Source organism: Anarrhichthys ocellatus, unplaced genomic scaffold (genome assembly GCF_004355925.1).
Source record: "Anarrhichthys ocellatus isolate YVR2014 unplaced genomic scaffold, GSC_Weel_1.0 scaffold40, whole genome shotgun sequence".
Classification (NCBI taxonomy): domain Eukaryota; kingdom Metazoa; phylum Chordata; class Actinopteri; order Perciformes; family Anarhichadidae; genus Anarrhichthys; species Anarrhichthys ocellatus.
Genome location: NW_022280070.1, coordinates 4716561 through 4738542, shown reverse-complemented (window position 1 = coordinate 4738542; position 21982 = coordinate 4716561). Strand labels below are relative to the sequence as shown.

At 41.6% G+C, this 21982-nt stretch overlaps 1 protein-coding gene across 1 annotated transcript in view; it reads right to left on the bottom strand.

Moving 5' to 3' along the window:
• LOC116394571 (E3 ubiquitin-protein ligase rnf213-alpha-like) overlaps positions 1-18730 on the bottom strand; it is a 31476-nt gene extending 12746 nt beyond the window's left edge. Inside the window, exons 1-35 of the mRNA XM_031867772.1 lie at positions 18594-18730; positions 16866-16984; positions 15967-16121; positions 14516-15187; positions 14215-14384; positions 13946-14113; positions 13359-13564; positions 12934-13223; positions 12580-12839; positions 12217-12429; positions 11916-12108; positions 11776-11831; positions 11513-11687; positions 11256-11417; positions 11061-11159; positions 10853-10975; positions 10398-10581; positions 10011-10184; positions 9708-9860; positions 9018-9625; positions 8678-8837; positions 8383-8600; positions 7941-8078; positions 7665-7829; positions 5864-7127; positions 5577-5758; positions 5317-5472; positions 1632-5231; positions 1421-1545; positions 1209-1325; positions 1000-1124; positions 794-916; positions 643-704; positions 291-444; positions 73-214 (exon numbers count right to left, since the gene is read on the bottom strand). Of these exons, the coding sequence (XP_031723632.1) occupies positions 73-214; positions 291-444; positions 643-704; positions 794-916; positions 1000-1124; positions 1209-1325; positions 1421-1545; positions 1632-5231; positions 5317-5472; positions 5577-5758; positions 5864-7127; positions 7665-7829; positions 7941-8078; positions 8383-8600; positions 8678-8837; positions 9018-9625; positions 9708-9860; positions 10011-10184; positions 10398-10581; positions 10853-10975; positions 11061-11159; positions 11256-11417; positions 11513-11687; positions 11776-11831; positions 11916-12108; positions 12217-12429; positions 12580-12839; positions 12934-13223; positions 13359-13564; positions 13946-14113; positions 14215-14384; positions 14516-15187; positions 15967-16121; positions 16866-16965 (10892 nt within the window). The 5' untranslated portion in view covers positions 16966-16984; positions 18594-18730. The remainder of the gene's footprint in view (positions 1-72; positions 215-290; positions 445-642; positions 705-793; positions 917-999; positions 1125-1208; positions 1326-1420; positions 1546-1631; positions 5232-5316; positions 5473-5576; positions 5759-5863; positions 7128-7664; positions 7830-7940; positions 8079-8382; positions 8601-8677; positions 8838-9017; positions 9626-9707; positions 9861-10010; positions 10185-10397; positions 10582-10852; positions 10976-11060; positions 11160-11255; positions 11418-11512; positions 11688-11775; positions 11832-11915; positions 12109-12216; positions 12430-12579; positions 12840-12933; positions 13224-13358; positions 13565-13945; positions 14114-14214; positions 14385-14515; positions 15188-15966; positions 16122-16865; positions 16985-18593) is intronic.
• Between the last annotated feature and the right edge of the window lie 3252 nt (positions 18731-21982).

The window sequence follows — 21982 nt, the reverse complement described above, 5'->3', positions numbered from 1 at the left end:
ATATATATATATATATATATACTGTATATATGCATACACAGACATGTTGTTCTCTGTGGCAGAAGCACTCACCTGAAGGTGCCGCCTTCTTGCAAGGCATCTATGTTTGAGGCCTCCTTAATGACCCAGTTGCTTTTTATGGATGAGAAGGTGTTGCCGTCACGAGTCACCAGCAATGAATGAAGATGCCTCTTCACAATTTGCAGAAATTCAGCTGACAAGAGTAAGATAACATGATGAGCACTGCAACTGCTGAAACAAAACCACTGTAAAAAAGTTGTTGTTTGTACCTTTGACTTCGTCACTGTCACTGAGGAGTGTCAGCAGGATCTCAACTCTCTGAGTACTGCGAATGCCATTTTCCACCTGGTCCCTCAGCATGCCTACTGCACTCTGCACACAGCTCCGCACCAGTGCTGTAGTGTCCACAACGTTATAGCAGCCCTGCAGCAGGAGGATACGCTGGTTTAAGACTTGTGTCACTTGTGTGTGTGGGGAGAGCCCTTTTTTTTCTAAAATTGATGCTAAAATGTTGAATGTTTTATGTGTAGATTTTCAATTTAAGGCAGAAAAAATATGTATTGCAAATATGCGATTCTCCCACAGTAGCAAATGTTTGATATATTTGTTGTCTGTACTCACATTTTCCTTTGGCTCTGCTTCCTCCTGATCATTCTCAGTATATATGTCCTCGAGCTCCATGGCTGTCGACAACATTTTCGTAATTTAATATCAGAAGAAATGTGAGTTGAGGAAATCATAATTTGCTATCAATTATTCAACTATCACTTACCTTCAGGCTCACTCATCTTTGTTTCAAACATTTGACTGATTGTCATGTTCTGCAAGACTTTGATGTCTGAAACAATGTCTTTTGACCGTCTGAGGTCATCGATGTGAACTGATCTCCAGGGGCCTGTAAACGTTAACATTCCTCAGATTATTCTTCAAACAATGTGATGAAACAAGTTAAAAAAACACGAGCTGTGGTAGCCTTACCTCCATGAAAGCCGATGTAGGAGGTCCCTCCTTCCACTCTTGGCAGTCTGGTGATAAAGTAGACAAACACCCTGCTTCCCGTGCTCTCCTGAGCTATCTTGTTGATTTCATTTATGGATGAATACCTAAAAGTGGACAGTAAAAAACTCAATATGGCAAAACCACACAGTGGAGGTGCATACCCAACAGAGAGGAAACTGTAGACCTACTTTGCAGATGCAATGAGATTGGAACTGTGAGAGGCTTCATCAAAATCACACTGAATGAGGAGGATCTTGTTGCAGGGTCCGGTTTTACTTCTTCCATTTTCAGCAGTGAGGAAGTTCCTACAAGAAAGCAGAGAATTGATCTTTAGACTGAGATTATACTTAAAGATTTAAGTGTAGCCAAGTATATTCTTGCTAATAATTATTTAACAAACCTGATCTTTTTCAGGTAGGAGTGCTCTGTGTCAAACTGCTGGAGTGAGAGAAGCTCAACACTATGCAACACTTGCTCTAGTGGTTCCAGGTCAGATGCTGTCAGAAGTCTGGAGAATGTTGTCACCTATGTTTTAAAATTACAATTAAAAGACATTAATACTTAACACTTACAGCTTTTGGGATATATTTGAAACTGGTATAACGGGTTACCTCTGTGAAGGAGGAGTAGCAGTGGACTTCCTGCATTGTGTGAGCAAGTATGAAGTCAGCTAAACAGCTGTTATCCTGCTTTTCAAAGTAGACCTCGGCCAGATGTTCACTCTCCACTTTGGGAAGGCCGGTGCAGTCCAACCGCACAACTGAGTCTGGTGTGGCGCATCTGAGCAATATGAGTTTAGCCTCATCCAGTATTCTCCTCTCAGGATCTGAGATCTCCGCGCTGTCCTTCTGCTTCTCGATCACTTGAAGTACCACAGACGCACATGTGTCTGAGTGGTAGCCTATGAAGACGTCTGCCGGTTGGTACTGGTAAGTCTGAGCCACTGCTGCATGTTGACTGCCGAGACGCACAAAAAGTCTCAACCATTTTTCCAAATCATCCACCATCGTCTTCTGCTCAGTCTTAAGGACAGTGTGGATGTCCAGGTAGTGTTTCTCCAGCCTGTTGATGAGAGGTATTGGGAACTGTTTGTAGACCACCTCTCTTTCCTCAATGACAATTAACCGGAAGTCTTTGTGCACCCGGCATTTCACTCGATGGGTTCCCAGTCCAAGGTCCACATATTTCTGTCCTCCCAAGCAGACATAGTATTGGTTGAGGGCATCATAGAGACTTTCATAGAGGTTCTGCAAGTTGAGGAGCACAACTGTTTGACCGGTCTCCATGCAGATCTTTACTCTGTTGATGTTGCGGCAGATCTGGGTATACTCTTGGTCTTTCGGGAAACTGGATCCAAAGATTATTTCTGGCTGACCACTTTCGGAAAAGAATGTTTGCTGCAGGATCTGCAGGGCTGCATAGTTATTTGTTAGCACCAGCAGGTACCGACATTCTTCTTCTTGGCCAACTGACTGAATGTTTTCTCTCACAAACTCAATGGCACTGATGTTCTCCACGTTGGGTGCAATGTTCAGACTTTTGGTGAAGACGGTAACTGCATCCACATCATCTCTTCCACTGAAATTTCTCAACACTGCCTTCACAATTTCTTCTGCAGTGGGTTTCCTTTGAGAAGCTTTGGCCACAGCAAAAATCATCTTAATCAAGCTGTAATAGTCCCGTAGACCAAAAAAGCCTTTGCCTTCTTTGTGGCAGATTTCCAAGTAGGCTTTTGCAAAGGGTTGGAAGAAACCCCTGACCTTCTCCAAAACCATTGCATCAGAATTGCATATGCCTTTAGCACTCTTGATGAGTTCCTTCTCATCAGGGTCACCGCGGGAGACAGAAATGCCTCTGTTCATCTTTGCAGGGTCTAAAGCCCAGTTGGAGATGCCAATGAATCCAACCTTTTTGTGAGGTTGTGGCTCATCATCAATGCATCCCTCTTCTAGCAGTGGATGAAGGGTTTTCAGTGGCATCTTTGGAGAGTCCTCAGCCAGCCCAATCTCATCAAGAACCACTACTGAAATGTACTCGTCCAGGTTCTTTCCTTCCTGAAAGCGTCCGCATTGCTTGAATGTATTAATGATACCTTCTGGCGTTGAGTGAGGGCTACACTGGAAGGACACCAAGTGGATTTGTTTAAGCTTTTTGTAGAGATCAGAATGAGCAGCTTGGCCCTGCATTGCATCTGCCACCAGAGTTTTGGAAAGAGATTTTGAACTTCCAGGTTTTCCAACTAGGAAGAGAGGGATTCTTAGCTCAATGCAGAGAACCATCATGAAGACATTCTCTTTGAGGGCACCGTTTCTTGCAATAGTATCCCCCATTGGAACACCGTTCAGAAGTAAATCCTGCATGAGTGAGATTTCCTGCATTACCTTTACTGGGGTGTATGCTGGTGGTAGGCTTTTGCTGATGATCTGTCTGTATTTATCCTTTTTTTCTAGGCAGGCATGGTAGCACACTCCTATGGCCATGACTAGAGACCAGAGCACTGGGTCTCTGACGTCAGGGCGTCTGTGATGCCTCTCAGCTCTTTGATTATACTCAAATTCTTCAAGCTCTGCAAACAACATGACGTGGTTGTTGTAGAACCAAACAAAAGACTGCATGCAGCGTTCGACATCTCTCAAGCTGACAAAGCTGCATTCATTCTTTCTTGTCCGCATGTACTTCTGTGAAGCCGAAAGGACATCTGTGATCCACTTGTTGTACATTTGATCGATTGCTTGGTTTGTAACCACTCTTTGCACAATTTGCTGGATGTAGATTTTCTCTGCGTCATCGTTTAACTGTCCAAAGTCCCACACCAGAGGAATCATACTTGGTGGTAATGCTTGAACTCTATAGACTAACTGGCGGAGAGGGATGGACCCAAGCTTTTCATCTGTCTCTTCAGCTCCAACTCTGTACCCAAGGCCAGCAGATTCTAACCTCCGAATCATCTTATCTGTGTGCTTTCTGTAGGGGTTGCATGCTGCGATGACCCTTAACCCACAGTTGAGTGTCAAGCTTTCTCCCTTGACTGTCTTGTCACAGAGGACCTCCTTAATGCTGCTGATGGCCTCTGTAGTGTTGGCCTCATCAAAGAAGAGAACAGAGTCAAATCCATAGTCCTGCTGGTTAACAGAAGCAATGTCTTCTGCTTCTCTAACTTTGGTGTAAATCATCTCCGAAGTTGTCCCTCCATGTACCTTGACCAGTTTCATGTTCTCAGTGGCCACTCCACTCCTCCGCAACTCGCAAAGGAATTTGATGAGCCTCGTCTTGCCACACCCCGTCTCTCCCATAATAATGACAGGGATGCCACACCTGAACCGCATATGGATTGCCAGCATCTTTAGTATGTTGTCAGTTGTAAGCTCATATGTTTCATCAGGATCAAGAGGCCACTGGATACCAAGAACATTGCAGATTCTCTCTATTTTTTCCCCTCTTGGAAGGCCATCAAAGTTGATGTTGAAAGGGACTCTCTGAAGCTTTAGGCCTTCATACAATACCTTTGTCATGACATTCTTTTTTATCACCCTTCCAGAGATGGGCTCAATGGCATCAACAGAGTTCTGTTCATTGGGCAGAAGATGGAAACCAATGAAGGTCATGGAGACATGGTCATCGTTAAAGAAGATGTATGGATGTGGTTCTGTTTCCCATCTCTTTCTGATCAGAAAAGGAGCCAGGTCTTCATCTTGGACACCAGTCAAGTCCATCTGCAGTCTGCCAGTACTTTGGTCCGAGATGCTGAGTGATGGAGTGGCAAAGTCCTTTGCCATCAGAATCATGAAGTCCACCACAAAGGTTTTGAATCCAGTCAGCGTATCTCCAGTGAACGTGGCATCACAAAAAACAGATGTCTCACAGTCTTTCAGTTGAAGGTTAAGGAACCATGCAAAATGTCTCAGTTCTGCCCAGGATGGGTCCATCATTCCACAGTACATGAGAAGCATCTGAAGACACTCTACATGTGACCCTTCAACATCCTGATATCTGAACACATCAAGATCACTGTGGTTATGAAACCGTGTGAGATACTGATATGGCCGCTGAAAGGCTTCACTCCTGAATTCTTCATCATCCATCAGTGGGTCGTCAGTGCTTACAATGGTAGGATCTTCTTGCTTCCTCATCTCTAGCATTAGCACCTCTTTGGGTGATTGGCAGAAAACTTTTGGAAACGCATCCGTGAATGTGCTGTTCACAGTTTGAGCCTATGTAGAAAACATAGGGTAAGCAACAATTTCAATTCAGATGACAAATGATAAGCGATAGAGACAAAATTGTAAAAACTCTTACCTGCCGTGAAGTATTTCTGTTTGACCTGACAGTCGGCTCCAAAATCTCTATGACATACAGCTGCTCGTCATTGCACTTCCAAGTCCTTCCCTCAGAGTCCATCAAATAGCGCAGAATCAATAGTTTAAAAAGAAACTCATCGAGACCTTTCTGCACCTTTTCAATCACATAAAAACACAGCCCATTAACACCATATGTCATTTCCTATTACAAATGCTACATTGCATTAAGCTAAACATTAACTTGAGACTCATTATTACCACTGATGTGATGTCCAAATGGAACATCGTAAGTTCTTTCCTCTTCGGGGTGTTCAACAGAGATTGAAGGATGACATTCTCATCAACATTCGGTTCAATCAAGCGAATGCATTTTATCATGGACGGCTTTTTGGTTGAGCACTTAAGCTTTTTATACAGCCTGTTGACGTAGAGAGATTTACCTGCAATTTGAAAAAAAGTAATAATCACAAGTATTCATAATTGTAGAAGTGAAATATTTACCATCAAGCATTTGAAATAGCTGAGTACTGTACATATATACTAACCAACACCAGCCCTTTTGGATGAGACGACACCAACGCACAGTCGGTCTTTGAATGCAGCTGCAGCACTGCATTGATCTTCTGGCACAACGTAGTGTTTGTGGAGGTACCGCTGGATCCTTGCCAATGGCTCCTGGGGAACCATGTGCAATCTGTACAGGCTGAAGGCTGAAGGAAGGTAGGCATGTTCTCTTTCTGAGCTGCAGATGATAACAAGTCTGTAGTCTTTCCTACTCTGCATTTTCATTCGCTGAAAAAAGTTCTCAACTTTAGAGCTCACATCATAAGTGAGCAGATCTCCATACAGTAGACAGTATATCTTCTGTCCCCCGTAGCCTGTGCTGAGACAGCGTCTGAGGAAGAGCTCCACCTGTTCATAGGGTGTTGAAGAGTTGCACAGGAGGACTTCATCATATGTGGGAAGTGTCTCATCTGCGCTACTCATGTAAACAGAGATGCAAGATGCCAGGACCTCATCGTGCGGGCAAACAATGAGGTTTGGGTTTCCAGGGGCCAGGCCTTTAGGCAGTAGCCTCCTTGTGAATTCCTGAATGTTATCGCCAGAAATGTCTTCTTCTCTCTCATCTTCTTTGTTGGCCAGTATTTCCAACAGTCTTCCGAGACTTTTTATATCAAGAATGTGCGGGAGATAATTCTTCATGTCTTTCATGTAAGCATTCCATATCAGATCAAATTTTTGCGAACCATTTGCTTGTTCCACAAGACTTAGCAGAGGATCCAACCCACTTGTGAAGTCTGGGTCTCCCAGCTCAACCATTACAAAAGTCTGGAACTCAACGTCTTCATTTTGCTCATGTGGTTTGGTGAGGATCTCATACTGGAGTGCATGCCAGACATGCCTCAAGTCTGAGGCTGTGCAATTTGGCTTGACAAAGGAGAGCATCATGAGAACTTGGTCCTCAATTTTGGTGACATTTTGCTGAGTCAGCTTGCTGCAGAGGTAGACAAACTGTTCGGCTGTATAGTAGTTCAGATAGTAATGCTGGGACCTCTGTTTATCCACAAAATCCATCCAATAGTGCAGGCACTTCTCCATTTTCCTGCAAAACTCAGGAAGCTGCTCCTCTATGCAGCCCTCCACAATAACAACACTGAGGACACTGCCCAGCTTGAAGTCCATCATAATGCTGGGTTCCTCACTGCCTAAACTGCAGTTGATTTGAGCTTCCCAGTGTCTGAACAGAGGGTTCCCGGCAGTGTAGAGGGCAATGAATGCTTCAGCTAGTCTTTGAACACTGGCAAAAACCTGAAAAATAAATACAAAGCAACTGTGAATCCTTCTTTTATGTATTCCAAACATTGAGCTTCATGCATTGTTAAGTACACCCATTACTGCTGATGTCAATAGATATTATAAGATATTCAGAATTGAATTTGCTTTTTCAATTATTGCTATGTTTTAAACAATTTGATGCCTCTGTAACAATAAGAAAACACTAGGGCCGTCATCGACCAAAGAAATTATTTCAGTTGGTTGATTGAATTTTGTGGACTGGTTGATTTAAACAAAAGATCTGAAAAACTGAGTTTCTTCACAAAGAATCACACAAAAGCACCACTTTAAATCTGGTGATTACCCAACTTCCTTAGAAATTATCATTTAGCATGAATAAAAAGAATAAAAACAGCTAATCGACAACAAAAATCTAGGGGGCATAAATATTATCAGCAGTACTTGTACAACTAGTAGAAGCATTGGTAGTATTAAGAGTAGCATTTCCGATTCTATGCTAAACAAAGTGACTTATGCTCACTACATAAAAAGGGAAACATTTCGATGTACCTCTGTAAAGTGATCGACTTCACTCTGCCCCTGATCCCCTTTCCCAGACATCAGCATGAGTTTGTTCTGCAGCTCCCGCAGCTCCTCAAGAGAATAGCAGCGCCTCTGCTGACCCTCATCATCCTCCTCTGGAATCTGCAGCTTCAGGGCGGTGTCGAGACTCAACTGGATTGAAAAACAGAAATACACTCTCAGACCTAATTTTGTAGGAACTTTCCCAGAGACAACCTATAGCATGGACATAGGGATGTGATCATCTCTGCTTTTGTTAGTTACCTTTTTTACACCTTGTGCACTGATCAGGTAGATACCCTTGTTGTTGATGGCTGATGCTAAAGAGAGTGATGACAGCTCCACTGACCCGTGACTGTCCTTCACAGTCTTTAGCCATTCCAAATGGCGTGCACTGTCTCGCTGCAAAAGAAGATAACATTGTTAATTGTGCTGTATGATTTTAATTGGTTATTATCATACAGTCCCCTGACTGTATGATAATAACATTCACATGAGTGTTTGGAGCATTTATTGTTCGTATTCTCTATTATCATTGGATTTCAGAGATGTATTCTCTTCAGTAAAATCTTTACCAGCCAGTCATTAGTCAATTCTGCATGAACAAAACAACGCCAATGTCTGGAGTCTTCTCTAGTTTCAGTTCAGTTCAAATTAAGTTTTAGTTTAGTTTTTTTGTAGTAGTATTAACAAGGCGTCTGCTTACCAGTTTTTTTGGTAGGTTCTTGTCATTCTCCAAAGCTCTCCAGAGCTTCTTGAGGACCACTTTGAAGGCTTGAAAACCAGAGTCTGGTTTGAGCTCATACAGCATTGAAGAGTAGCCGAGGACGGCATCATGGAAGCAAGCGACACGATCCACGTCCATGTCATTCTCTCCCGCAGAGATTGAAGCCAGGTCAACAAACACCTTTAACTCATTGATATCTGAGAAAAAATATCATTTTGTTGAGTAATTTCACCTGAATGAGGATTAAAATACAGCAGATGGTAATGACTCTTACCTTCGAGTGCATCTTTTACCCATTTTACAAAGTGTCCTCTGAGCCCCAGCTCATGTAGGCACAGTCTGCGGGACTCAGTGATGTCCACCAGGACCATCTTTGCCTGCATCAAGTCATTGTCAATCCTATTGAGCTGCTCTGTCTGAAAGTCTGCATGACTCTGAAGGTAGAAGAAAATCAAAATACAATAATAATTTAATATAAAAAAAACAAAACAAAGACAATACAGTAACTTAATGCACATGTGATATGGAGAGGGAGGGTTTTAGCCTGACTCGTTTTCACGTGATGTGTAGTATTTCTGGCTGCAGTATATTTAGTTGAAAATATGGCCACTTACAATCCCTGTGAGTGTCTCCAAAACCCTGAAGTCCCCTTGAAGATGAAGCGTCTCTTTGACCTTCATGATCATTTGAGCCGAAGCCACAGCCAGATGAAGCTCGTGATACTGCTCGATCTGTTGAACCCTGCTGCGGATCCACTGTTTGTCAGTGGAGTTATCGACTCTGCACATGATGTCCAGGTTCTGTGCAAGCTCTTCGTACTTTCCCTCGTAATCTTTGAAGAGCTGGTTTACCTCCTCGAGCCTTATACTGCCATTCTTCAGGCGTGTGTAGAGGTCTTTGTATTCAGCAAAGCAAGGCTCGAAAATGTCATCATGTATCATCTTTGGTGTTGCCATGATGTCCGCTACATCTTCATTATCTTCCATTTCTGCATCGGCCATTTGTTTGGCTTTTGTCTCCCAACACACATTGAATATATGACAGTCTTTAAATGCGGATAGAACCTCCGCCATGTTTCTGATTTCTTCATCCAATTCAAAGTATGTGACAACACCGGCCTGGGGAGAGGGCAGTTGGTCAAATGGATGAACCTCCATGAAATGGTCCAGAGGCAAGTTCTCGATGTTCACCTGCTGTCTCTCTTGCATGTCGCCAAGATCAACTGTCATGGAAATGAAATAAGCATTTGTTAAATTTTCTGCAACTGCTTGATCAAACAAATCTGACAAGATTCTCCACCATACCTGTCATATATCCCCCAAGTATGTTGCTCTTTGTTAAGAAGAGGTCCACAAGTTCCTTCTCATGGTAGACATCTTTCAATTCGTCCTGTCTGCACTGCAACAGCCGCCTCATTTTGGTATTATCCTTGTATTGTTCATTCTCAGAGAGGCAATCTGTTAATATCAAATCACACACACGTGGCAATATATCGATTAGGCCAGTTTATGCTATCATATGAAATAAGCATGTTCTAGGGTTATTAATTATGAATTTGTTTAACACAATTCTTGGGACATCTTTGATGACAAGTAGACTGTTATTACCAATCTTCAGCAGTTCTAAGAAGGCATATTTCTTCTTCAACACAATATTGAGCAGGCTGGTCTTGATGCCTCCATGGACCAGTCGATTGACGATGGCTGAGAAGGATGATATGGCTATGGCTATTCTGTCCCTGGCATCTTGGGAGAGCGTCTCAATCAGCTTTTCGTCTGCGCCTGCAATGACAGAAATTACATTTTACGTTTTTTTGTCGAAAGTCACATCAATGAAGTTCTGCCATGAAGTCATAAACTGAAGCTTGGATTTCTACTGTTGGAGGGTGATTGATCTTATGGATTAGAGATTGCTATCATATTCTATCTCTTTACTACACAATTGTATTTAATTTGTTGTGTGTTTTAATGGTTGAATAATTCCAGAGGAGATACCATGCAGTCGGAAATAGTCTTTGGCGGCAGTCCAGGACAGGAGATGCTGAAGGACCAATTCTTCATCTTCCTGATAATTTCCTTGACTGTTCTTTGGCCAGGATTTCTCAATAATGGCCGAGATGAGTTTCCCGAACTTCCAGTTTACCTGGATCTTCTCAAACAGCTTTCCCTCACACTTGGTCTGCATTTGAGATAAAACAGCATTAAACATTAAGGCGCATCTTTTAAATGATGAAGTGAATCTGTTGCTCATGCATGCCATCAATTTATTAGATTAGACTCAACTTTACTGTGATTGCACAGAGTACAGGTATGTACAGTATAAACAGTAATATAAATAGGTTCATAACATGATTATGTTCAGTGGTTGGGGGTAGGTGCGTGTCGCTCCAAGGTAAGGGGGGTATAGTTAATACATATACATTTTAAAAGTGAATGAGAAGTCTTCATACCTGGCACAATGACGTAACAGCCTCAAGAGCACATCGCTCAACACTAGCAGCAACGTGTGGATGGGATTTACTGAGCTCCTCTATCTTTGTGCAGTAGAATTCAATTTGGTTCACAGCATTTTCCTAAAATCAGACAGACTCATTAACTATTTATAGTTCAACAAAAAACAAAGAAGAAAAACAAGGATCTGCAGAAGACGTCACATACCTGTTTGTACTTTCCCTCAAAATCCATTGTGAATGTCTGTCTCCATTCTTTTGTGCAATCTTCGTCTTTGAATTGGATGGAGATGACGTTGTTCCACATCTGTAAGGTACAACAAACAAAAGAACCATTGTTCAGCCTTCTCTACCAATGGATATGTACATTTTGCATTTTACAAAACACAACAAAACTGCTCACTTCAATCTCCGATGTAGCTTCAACTCGTAGCATTGATAAAAAAGCCCTGTTCAGCAACTCCTGCTTGAAGGACCGACTGATCCAGCCTCTCATAATGTCCTTTGCCTGAGAGATCACCAAGTCTTTTGCATATCGCTGCTCTTTTTCTCCTTCTTGAGTCTCCTAGACGAGAATAAATAGTACAGTATTTGAGATCAACAAGACTTAATTAGTTCTCAAATGCTAACATCTTGCCTTATAAGATTCACTTCACATACCTGCTGTTTGTTACAGTGAACAAAGTCCGACACTGATGCGACCAGATTCACACAAGCCACAGGAATATCAAGGTGGTTCCGAGCATACACTGTTGGTTTGACTCCATTGCAGAGTTTCTCTAACAGTTTCACTGCTGTTGCTAGGCACTCTCTCCTATAAGCCGCAGTAAAATGACTGAACAAAATGGAAATAAAAGATTAAACCAGGAAACTTCATGAAGATTTAATTTAAAAAATCTGCTAAATCTAGAAGAGCAAATCACCTGTATTTTTCCTCAATCAGATGTCCTTGGATATGCGAGAGAATTTCAGATGCGGTCTGTAAAGCAGAAATACAAGAACATTAATGAAACGTCACTATAACCCTGAACTGTTTCATTTTCAATAAAGGTTTCCACTTCACCTCAAAGCCACTGTAGGAAATGTCTTGGGGAGCCTTGTTGGTGAACACATGAAGCATGTCCAAAAGCTCCGGGTTGATGTTGGAGACACAGTCCATCAGGCCATCAAATGGCATCAAGAACAAGAAGGATCGCACTAAAAGTGCATCCACTTCCATCAAGTGACTCTGGCTTTTTACCGCATTCAGCAATGCCCTGAAAACAAAAGAGTAAGAAAACATAATGTAGAGCAACATCTACCTCTATATTAATAAATGCACTGGAAGATGTTTGTGTAAGCTGTACTCTGACAGAAGTACTTACTTCCTATCATGACTGCCCATGTATGCCGAGTTAGGAATTCCAATGCCTTGCAAACCTGCCCAGGATGCACCATACTTTGAGTTGCTAGAAGTCGCTGCTTCAAAGGGCTTTGTGACGCCTTTGAGGAGGTGGAGGAGCGGAAGTACCAGAATCCATTTGGGCATTTGCTCCATTTTCACCGTGTTCATCAGATTCACCAACATTTCTGGCAGACTACAACAAAGAAAATGCTATAAGCATCTGAACAGAAGGGAGTAGATTGTGACTGTCATTTCAATATATATATATATATATATATATATATATATATATATATATATATAAATAAATAAATAAAAAGAGAGAGAGAGATTAGGCCCCTACTTTTTGAGAGTTGCAACATCCTGAGAAAACTTTGTCCAGTACTGGAGGAACTCATCTTTTTCTAGTTTGGGTAGACAGAGCGCACCGCAGAGCCGATGGAGCTCACCATGATCCAGTTTTAATTTAAGCTTTCTGCATACACAGAGCATGATCACAGCCGCTCTCATGGGATCCTGAATGTAGAGCATCTTCCCTTCTCCATCCTTCAGCAACTGAGGAATCACCCTTGTCAGCATGAATTCCTTTACCATCTTCTTCACCTATTAAATTATATAAGGAGACACAGAGAGAGTAAATTGGGTTGGCGATACCGGAGCATCTAGACTTTGTGCACAAAGATATAGGTATACTTACATCATCTTCTCCATAGTTTAAAGAGTACCATTTCTTTTGTTGTTCTTCATACACAAAAGGATTCCCATAAACCTGACAGAACTGATTCAGCTGGATCAGAAAACTTGTCAAGTTGGTATCCGTCCAGCTCCGGAGAAGATCAAATATGGACTCCAGCATGATATTCCCCGCAATCTCTCTGCCTTCAATCAGGCTCTTCCTTTGTTCAGGCCAGATTTTTTCTTTAAAGCGTTTGAGCATGCCTTTTGATGGCTCGGCACAGATGATGTCATCATATTGATGCCAGTCTCCTTTACAAAAAAAGATTAGTAAAGAAGAGTAAAATTCAATGTGTGAAATGCAAATACATCATAATATAAAAATCAGATGCCATTTGCAAGCAGGCAAATATGTTTACAGTCGTTTCAAGTAAAGATTACATTTACCATCGTCATTGACGAGAAGGGGTTTCACGAACAAACATCGGTTGGTGGTCGTCTGATATGTAGAATCCATTTTGTATATGTACTCATACTCGTATTGCTTTTTATGTTTATAGACGACATATTTGTATGGTATCGACACAGACTCAGCATCCCTTTTGCTTGTTTGCAGACTGCCCTCGACCAGAAAACCATGATCTCCAAGAACCCTGTGTGAAAAAGGAAAAAAAAAAAAAAATGACAAATGTGCATCTTGTTATAAGTCCGTGAGAGATGACATTATGAGCAGCCCAGTTTGTCCATGAAACACATCAAAAGCCACCGCCATTCCCCACTCTGCCACTAGAAGAAGCAGCTTAACCCTGAGTGGTGGGTCATAGAGCCAGTTTGTCAACAAGCAAGTAGCATAATATGTGTAGTATCTATGTGTACAGTGATTGTGTGGGGAAAGTGTATGCTTTAGAAATAAGCAAAGACAATTCAAGAACACATGAAACTTAGATTTTGAAATCATTTTAAATAATGTTTGATGTGCCTGTGAAGTAAGCCGCCATCTTAGCTTAATTGACAGTTGATTCAAGAACACATACCTGGTCACCGACAGCTCAACTGCATCATGGTCCCATTTTCCGATGGCGTGCCCAGCCCTGATGAAAATACGATCTTCATTTGGAACAAATTTGAAGTCCTTTGACAGAACTGCATGGAAGTAAATTGTGAGTCTGTCACGTGCAGCGATGTTGTTGTTCCTGGTCACCCTAAAAAGCAGAAACGTATAAATACAGATAAAGCTAATGTAACGCACACACAGCGGTGACCTACAGCAAATGTGTACAGCGATGTGAGAGGGTTTCATCACCTTTTGGGTGGCGGGGTAGCTGGGGAGCTGGACTTCTTGCTGCCATCTTTACTTCCCTTGTCAGCGTCTGAATGTTGTGCTGCAGTCGAGTCCTGCTCGCTGCCAGACTTCTGATCCACCATGCGCTCTAGTGTCCCATCTTGGTCCACGCTGGAGCCTGTGCCGTCAGCCTGTACAAGTAGCATCACACATGCATGTTAAATATACATTTTAATTCATGAAAACAAACTAGTTTCCCTTCTCCACCAAAAGACGATAATGTAAGCTTCTGTTTGTCAATAATGATTTTAGTCAGCTTTACCTTTGATGCTTTTTGAGGACCAAAAACCATCTTTTGTTCAGCTGCCACATTCTGCTTCTGCGTCTGGTCCTGCTGACTCTTTTCCTTCTGTTTGCTTTGTCCCGTCTGTTTCGCATTTTTCTCAACGTTGGCATTCTGGTCCCGTGGGGATTGTTGAGTGGCGGAGGTGTCTTTCTTGTTCTTTGAATTCTTCTTGTCGGTCTTTTGGTTTTGAGGGTTGGTGGGCTTCGTACCGTCACCTGAACCTGACTGAGAAGCGGTACTCTTGCCGTCTCCTGAGACAGGTGTCGGAGTGTCAGCCGGTGCAGTCTTGAGGTTCTGGGCCTGAGGTGGATTGCTCTCTTCCTCATCAGGGTTACCCGGAGCTTCCTCAGGCTGCCTCGCAGGTCTTGCCTCTACTGTGGCTGCAGATGTTTCACTCTGAACCACTTCAGCTGGTGCAGCAGGAATGTTAGCCGTTAAGGAACTGGGCAGGCTCTCCAGCGAGGAGGGCCCATCTTGCAGCGACTCCAGTGCTTCATCCTTTGCATTATCTGAGCTTTCGCTGTCAGAAGAGTCTCTCCCAGTCTGCGGCTTCTTCCCCTGGCTGTCTTCCAGGGGGACATGGGACAGGTCTTGGTCTAATGACGAGTTGTCATCTTTCTTCTTTTTTTTCCTTTTCCTGTTTCTTTTCTATGAAGACCATGAGGTAGACAAAACCACGTTTACTACATATTGGTAGTATTGGTGACGGATAAACATTTTAGATTTATAAAGATCTAAACTTTTTCTAACCACTATTCCAAAAGATGTGAGCACATGATAATAATTAGCATATTAGAATTGTAAACTCGAGGCTTGTCTTTTTGACTTTTTCAATGAACAGCTTTCAACTTCATTCATAGTCCACTTGACTCTACTGTTAACCAACGTTAGAACAAACCTCGTGATATCGACTTATAATAAATAACAAAATGGTTTGATGGCATTCTGACTTAAAGGAGCAGTTTGTAGGATTTACTGGCAAAAATAGAATATAATACTATATTCTACTTTTGCCAACTCTATTTTCATGAGCGAATAACCACCGGAAACTGAGAATCGTTGTGTTTTCGTGACCTTAGAATGAGACATTTATATCTACATAGAGAGCGGGTCCTCCATGTTGCACCCCCATGTCTCTACAGCAAACACATTTTTATGTTCCTTAAAGGCCACCGTAGTTCTCCGACACGCTTGGTAAGGGAGGGGTGAGCGAAGGGGTATTCAGTTGGTTGCAATTTACAAACTCACCTCGAGATGCCACTAGATCTTACACACTGCTCCTTTAATTCTGGCATTAACAAGAATAACTTTTTGCAAGCTTAAGTTAAGTTTAAAGTTAAACTATTCATTGTAGACCAAAAGTATCTGCATTTAGACTCGTATGAAGAGAGAGACAATTGAAAAAGCGGAGCGACAGTCAAACTTACTTTTTTCTTTGGGTTGATGCTGCTCTCCTCATTTTTTCTTTTAGGGGATCTATTGGACTCTTTGCTGTCCGCCGGTGGGACGTTTTGTTGAGACACAGATTCCTCAGCTGTAGCTTCTGAGAATGCAATCAAGTGTTTGGGCTGATCGCTTGTATCTAGATTAAGAATTAGCAGTATTATGAATCAGACTGCATCCAAGAAAAAGTGAAAAACACTAACTATTAGAATAAAGGACAACTACAAAGCAACAGTAGTGTATTGCCAAAACCCAATTTGCATGCCAGCCAAATCCTAATTCCCCACAAATCCACTTTTTTTATTTTGTATTATCAGTTTCAAACAAAACACATAAGCTTGATCATCATGTCACGTGTCTCAAGTTTGCATTTCCCCCTCAGGCTTTATATTAAATACACCACAATAATGACTCTGTTCTCAAATGTAATCTCACACCAAGTGTTTAAAGATGCCGTTTGTTTAATCGCAACCCGCCCTGCTGTCTGCAAATGTGTGGAGGGATAATGCAGAGACGCTGCCATCTTGAGGTAAGAGAAGAACACTCGACGATCACTTGTCTTTTTATTCTTAAGTCAAACACTTCCTCATTTTGCTTTTATAAGTACTATGATGTAATGTCGGTACATGTCATGACAATATACAGAATAAAGGTGTTCAAGCCCCACTTTAAAAAAAACAGCATACACTCATCAGCACTTTATGGCACACAGTTAACCCCTGCTAATGTACAGTATACCTCAATACTGCTGCAAATTATATTCTAGATGTCGTCGTAACAAACATAACATAGTCGCTCTTTTATACATTTCGTGGAGCTCATTAATCAAATCCTGCAGGTAAATATATAATACTAAACCTCATACCTAAATGAATCAACTCACCATGTGTGTTTGCAGGTTGGATGGACAGCATCTGGCCACAATCACTGCAGAATTTGGCTGCCGTCTCCAAAATAGTATGGTTACAACCTGGGCACCTCATCTTTGGACTTTAGTGATCTCTGCAAAATGAAAGGAACACGTTTAACTGCAATGTGCCAGCAAATTCCTTTCACTTTCACTTTAGCCTCATGAGGCCCTCATGAGTCAGCGTTCACAGCTCTGCAAAACATCCTCCCGGAACACAGCTGTGTCTTTCACTGACACGGACTCAGAGCAGTCTTATCAAACAAACGGACCGATAAACGTGTCGTGAAGTGATTGAGATGGAAACAGCTATGCAGCAGTCAGTGACAGTGAACCACTGCACAGAGCGCCCACCCTCTGACCCGCTGACTCACATCCAATAAATGAACTCACTTCAGCCAAAGAGGAAGAAAAACCAAGAGGTCTCACTGCGCCACGAAACATATCACACTATCCTGAGATCAATGGCAACCCCCCGGGTTGGTGTTCACTTGAACAGACCTGGCTTGGTCCAATGTGCTCCAGGCTCTGTGAATGTATGATCCGTTCTGTGACTTTTTCTCTCCCTTTAGGAAACCCCCCGCAAGAAACTCATGTGCAGGCACCCTTTTGACTCTCAAAAACACACAATGAAATCTATTCTGATGCAAATGATATCACTGGTACAGGCAATGTAATGTAATGTAATGACTGCTCTGCTCTCTCTGTTGAAACCCTCGGGACGTCTGGCTACACCTGTTTAAACCCACAGAAAGAAGTGCTGTGATTGACTTTTTTTACTTTGTTTTTTTGTGAATCTTTTGTGTGAAGTAGCAGCTCTATTCAGGTCAGATTTTAATCACACGATTTTCTGACATGCATAGGAAATCACTACCAACATCAGGGCCGGTAAAAGAAAAAAGGGAACCGACACATTTCATTTTGTTCATACTCTCTGTTCATGCAAAGACAATTGCAGGACATAGGCTCGGCACTGCAGTGAACTTAATTATACAAAATGTTTATTTGTGTTCCAAACTAAGTTATTATTAAAAGAGCATAATGTCTCATTTGTAGAAATTGTATTGTGCATGGACAACTGTAGAGATAATTCACAGAAGGAGTAAGAAACAAACCAAACTAGAGGGTGGGACAACGTTTTTTTAAAGCACCGAGTGAGTCCTCTTCCTCATGACAAGATCTTTGGCTTTTTGGCTCCAAAGTTCAGCCAATAATAATGTTTGCATTTTACGTCACTTCCTGCTTCGACCCGTGCTAAACAATAAGTGACAACAGCCATACTGAAACGTTAACTAAACAAGACACACAGGAGCTGTCATTATAATCCGGTATTACCAACACATGTATAACTACAGTAACAGCTCCGTGTCTCACTAGAGGTTTACGACACTTTAGCAGCGAGTTAAACGTTAGCTAACTAGCATTAACTCGCTCTGTAACAGCCAGTCTACTGCGTAATTGCTCCTTGACTCATTTTCCAGACATGAAATGCTAATGTGCAGGTGCGAGGACACGTGTCAACCAAATGAGATCGCATATGAAACCCCCCTAGCGTGAGTCAGACTAAGAAGTAAACCCCCTGGCAGCGACGTCTGATAGCTGCTCCAGCTAATTTAATGCTAATGTTGTCACAACGCAAAGTCTGACGTTATCACCTCGAGCTTTCTCTAGAAAGCATTCACACAAACATGTCAGCAGTCCTACCTGAACGGACTGCGTCGCACGACCTCTTTCTTCGGGTTTCTGCAAAAAGGAAAAAGCTCAGAATCATCTCATGCCTGCTGCCGGCAGAGAGTCGCATCAGAGTCCTGCTGTCATTTCATTTCCGCATGTCTTGGAAAGTTTCGTTTACTTAGAAATGGGCGGCATCTCAAAAACAAGTTAACTTTCTGAATGATTCATATCAGTAGTTTTATATACTGGCAGTTTTCATGCACAGGTGTGGAAAGTAGTCACTAATTAGTACTGTCATTACTGTAAACCAAGTAGCTTCGACAACCTTTTTCTTGTGACACGCATCAATCATTTATTATCAAGCATATACTTTTTTTAACAGAAGAACAGAGTAGCAATGTGTTTTTGCACAATCCAAGTGGGAAGATGTGCTTTTTTGGATATGATTGGCTGGAAGATGAAATGTGGGATTCTCCTCTTGTATTATTATTATTTTTATATTTTGAATAAACATGTTTCTGCTTTCTACAGGCATGTTGCCTTATTGTCTTTGCGTGCCCATTTACAGTGAATGGTAGACATGTCTAATGGTTACCGTTGAAAAGCTGAAACACCTGTAAACAATATAATATAAATATAACTATAAATCATCCTTGCCATAAAAAAAAATGCCAAATCATACATATTCACACACGAGTTTAAACTTTGAACTACAGAATTATTTATTTAGGTGATTGGTTGTGATGTATGAATAAAGAGCATAAAAATGCACTGTGATTATTATGTTATTTGTTGAAAAATCACCAGAGAAATCTCAGAAAAAGGGATCTGGTGACATATGCACAGGATGCATGCTTCATTTCCTCTTTAAGGATTAGTAATCACTGCTCCGCTCTCTCTTTGCTGAAGCCCTCGGGCCTTCTGGCTACACCTCGAGGCAACAATTAGCCTGAATGTTTACACGCACAGAGAGCAGCACGTTTGTTGCACTCTGGCCAAACATGTTGTTTGTCGCACTTTGTCTCGTCACACTTAAGTTTCTGTGTGTGCTCTCCTTAGAAATGATGTAACAAATAAATACACAGTCAAAGACGCATACTGTGTGTTGTGTACACATTGTTCCTGTGACTTCTCAATAAAGGGAAACATGCTCAACCTGCAGATGTACATTGTGACACGTTCAGAGTCCTGCGATGCCTGTGGGATGACCTTTCACTCTGTTACGAGCTGTGCCTCTCTAACAACTCTCACATGACACCCACTTCTCACTTTGTGTTGCATGCAGTCGTAGAGTAATGGAGGCTCAACACCAGACTTGTTTTAGGATGCTATGCTCTTAAATTGTCAGCAGAGGGCAGAATAATCTGAAGGATTGGGTACGAATGTGCCACAGAGTGGGGAAAGAAAAAAAGATTTCAATCTTTGTCTGCCACAAAGGATTTCACCCGTGGACACTGCTCTAAAAAAAAAAAAAAAAAAAAAAAAAAAATCAGTCACCTAAGTTATCTTTCTAAAACACCTATCTTGAGTGTTTCATTTTGCGAGGGTGCGTTTTCATGGTAACTTGGACTGCACTCCCAGGTCAGGAGTGTTTCACATTCAGGCCGTCAGATCCAAAAGGTATTGAAATGTCTTCACCATGCGACTTGTATGTAAAAGTAAAAATAAGGAGCAAAGAATGTATTTTCCAAAACATACTGAAACACCTGTGTGCATGAGACAAGTTAAGAATAAAACTGCTCGGATAGTATTTAGATAAGAGCAAGAGGAGCTGTTTTGAGGGTGTTTATTGGCTCAGATGCAGTATACAAGAAGCATGTCAAAGTCTACTGGGCTGTAAATAAGAGCTTACATGGAATAGCAGGTGGCGTATACAGTTATTAATGATGAATGTATACATGTCTTTTTACTCTTTCGCTGCACAGTGTTTTAGTTTCGCTCTCATTTGTATATTATAATTATTTGTACTCAATGTAAATCTCTGTATCTAAATAATTTCACATATTTTCATCGTTTACAGCATGTTGCAATTGTTTGTAGCCTTGTGGGTATGTACAGTATACGTCATTTCAGTAAGCCACTCTTTGAGAGACAACAAAGCTTCAAGTGAGGATTTTAAATCGATTGCAAATCTTCACCTGTGGCTGTGACCTTTCTTCCATTTGAACAACAGCAATTGGTGTTGATAGAAGAAAAACGTGTTTTTGTAAAAGATTGTGATATTTAGTTTCCTGTTGCTGTTCCTGTGAAATGGCACGTGCTTGTTGTCAGATTGGAGAGTTTCAAGGCTTTGACGGTCCCTGAAAAAGAAAGTCGGGGGAAACAGTCGTTATTCATGAAGTGAGTAAGAGCTCGCTGAGCTTCACCTGCACGCCGTGTTGTAAATCACACCTTCGTCATCATCACGGGAGACCATCTGCTGCTCCCTGCAGGAGAGACAGTTAATGAGTATGTGCCTCTAATGCCACATGAATTATGATTGGAAAAATCGGAAACAATCAAAACAATTTGTCTTTTTGGAGTCAACAGTTGCATACATGAGTTCTAGTGTCGCTGCCTCACACTGATGTCCCTCTTGTGAATGGTTATTGTCAAAACAGGCCAGTTGAGGTAGTCTGTATTCTGAATATAATTAAAACAATAAATTAGTGTCGAACAAAATCCTCCTCACACATTCAGTTCTCCATTTATAATTCTACTGTAAACTACTGCAGGGCCTTTATACACACACAACAAAGACAACCATAGGATGTGGGTCTAATAACCTGCTCAACATGTTAGCAGACAACCTCAGAGTGGCAGTGGGTTGGCTTTGTGAGATGAGATTGAGGTGCTTAAATTAAAGTTACAATATGTGACACGACATAATCCGCTAGTTTAAAAATGATTGCTTCAATTCAACTTTGATGATCCTTGAATAATGAAAACTATAAAACCAACTTTCCAGCAGGTGCAAAGTATTGTTGCATAAAGCTCCTCTTTAATCTCAACGTTTCTGAAAGGCTACATTCATTGTTTTCACAGAGTTTCTCCTCTTCCTCTGCGAAGCAAAACTTCCTGTATTGTAATAAGTATCAGATCGTCTTGAAAACGAAAAGCAGGTCACTCACACCACAGGCTAGATGCAACCTCAGCGGTTTAGGCTACACATGAAACCAGGCCCAGGAGTAATGACTGTACTCGATTGAACATCTTTAGCCTTTATTCATTTTTTTGCCTTCATTTTACATTTTTACTTTTGGTCACTTAATTGTAGTAACAATATAGTTACCTCGAGTTGCATTTTTTTAGGTAATAATGTAGGCACAAGGTTGAAGAAGAATGTATGAAAAAGAAGATTGATTTTATTTCTATTTGTCCATCATGAGTCCAACAAGATCAGTCTTCTTTTCTAAAGACAGGTTACTAGAAACAAGGGA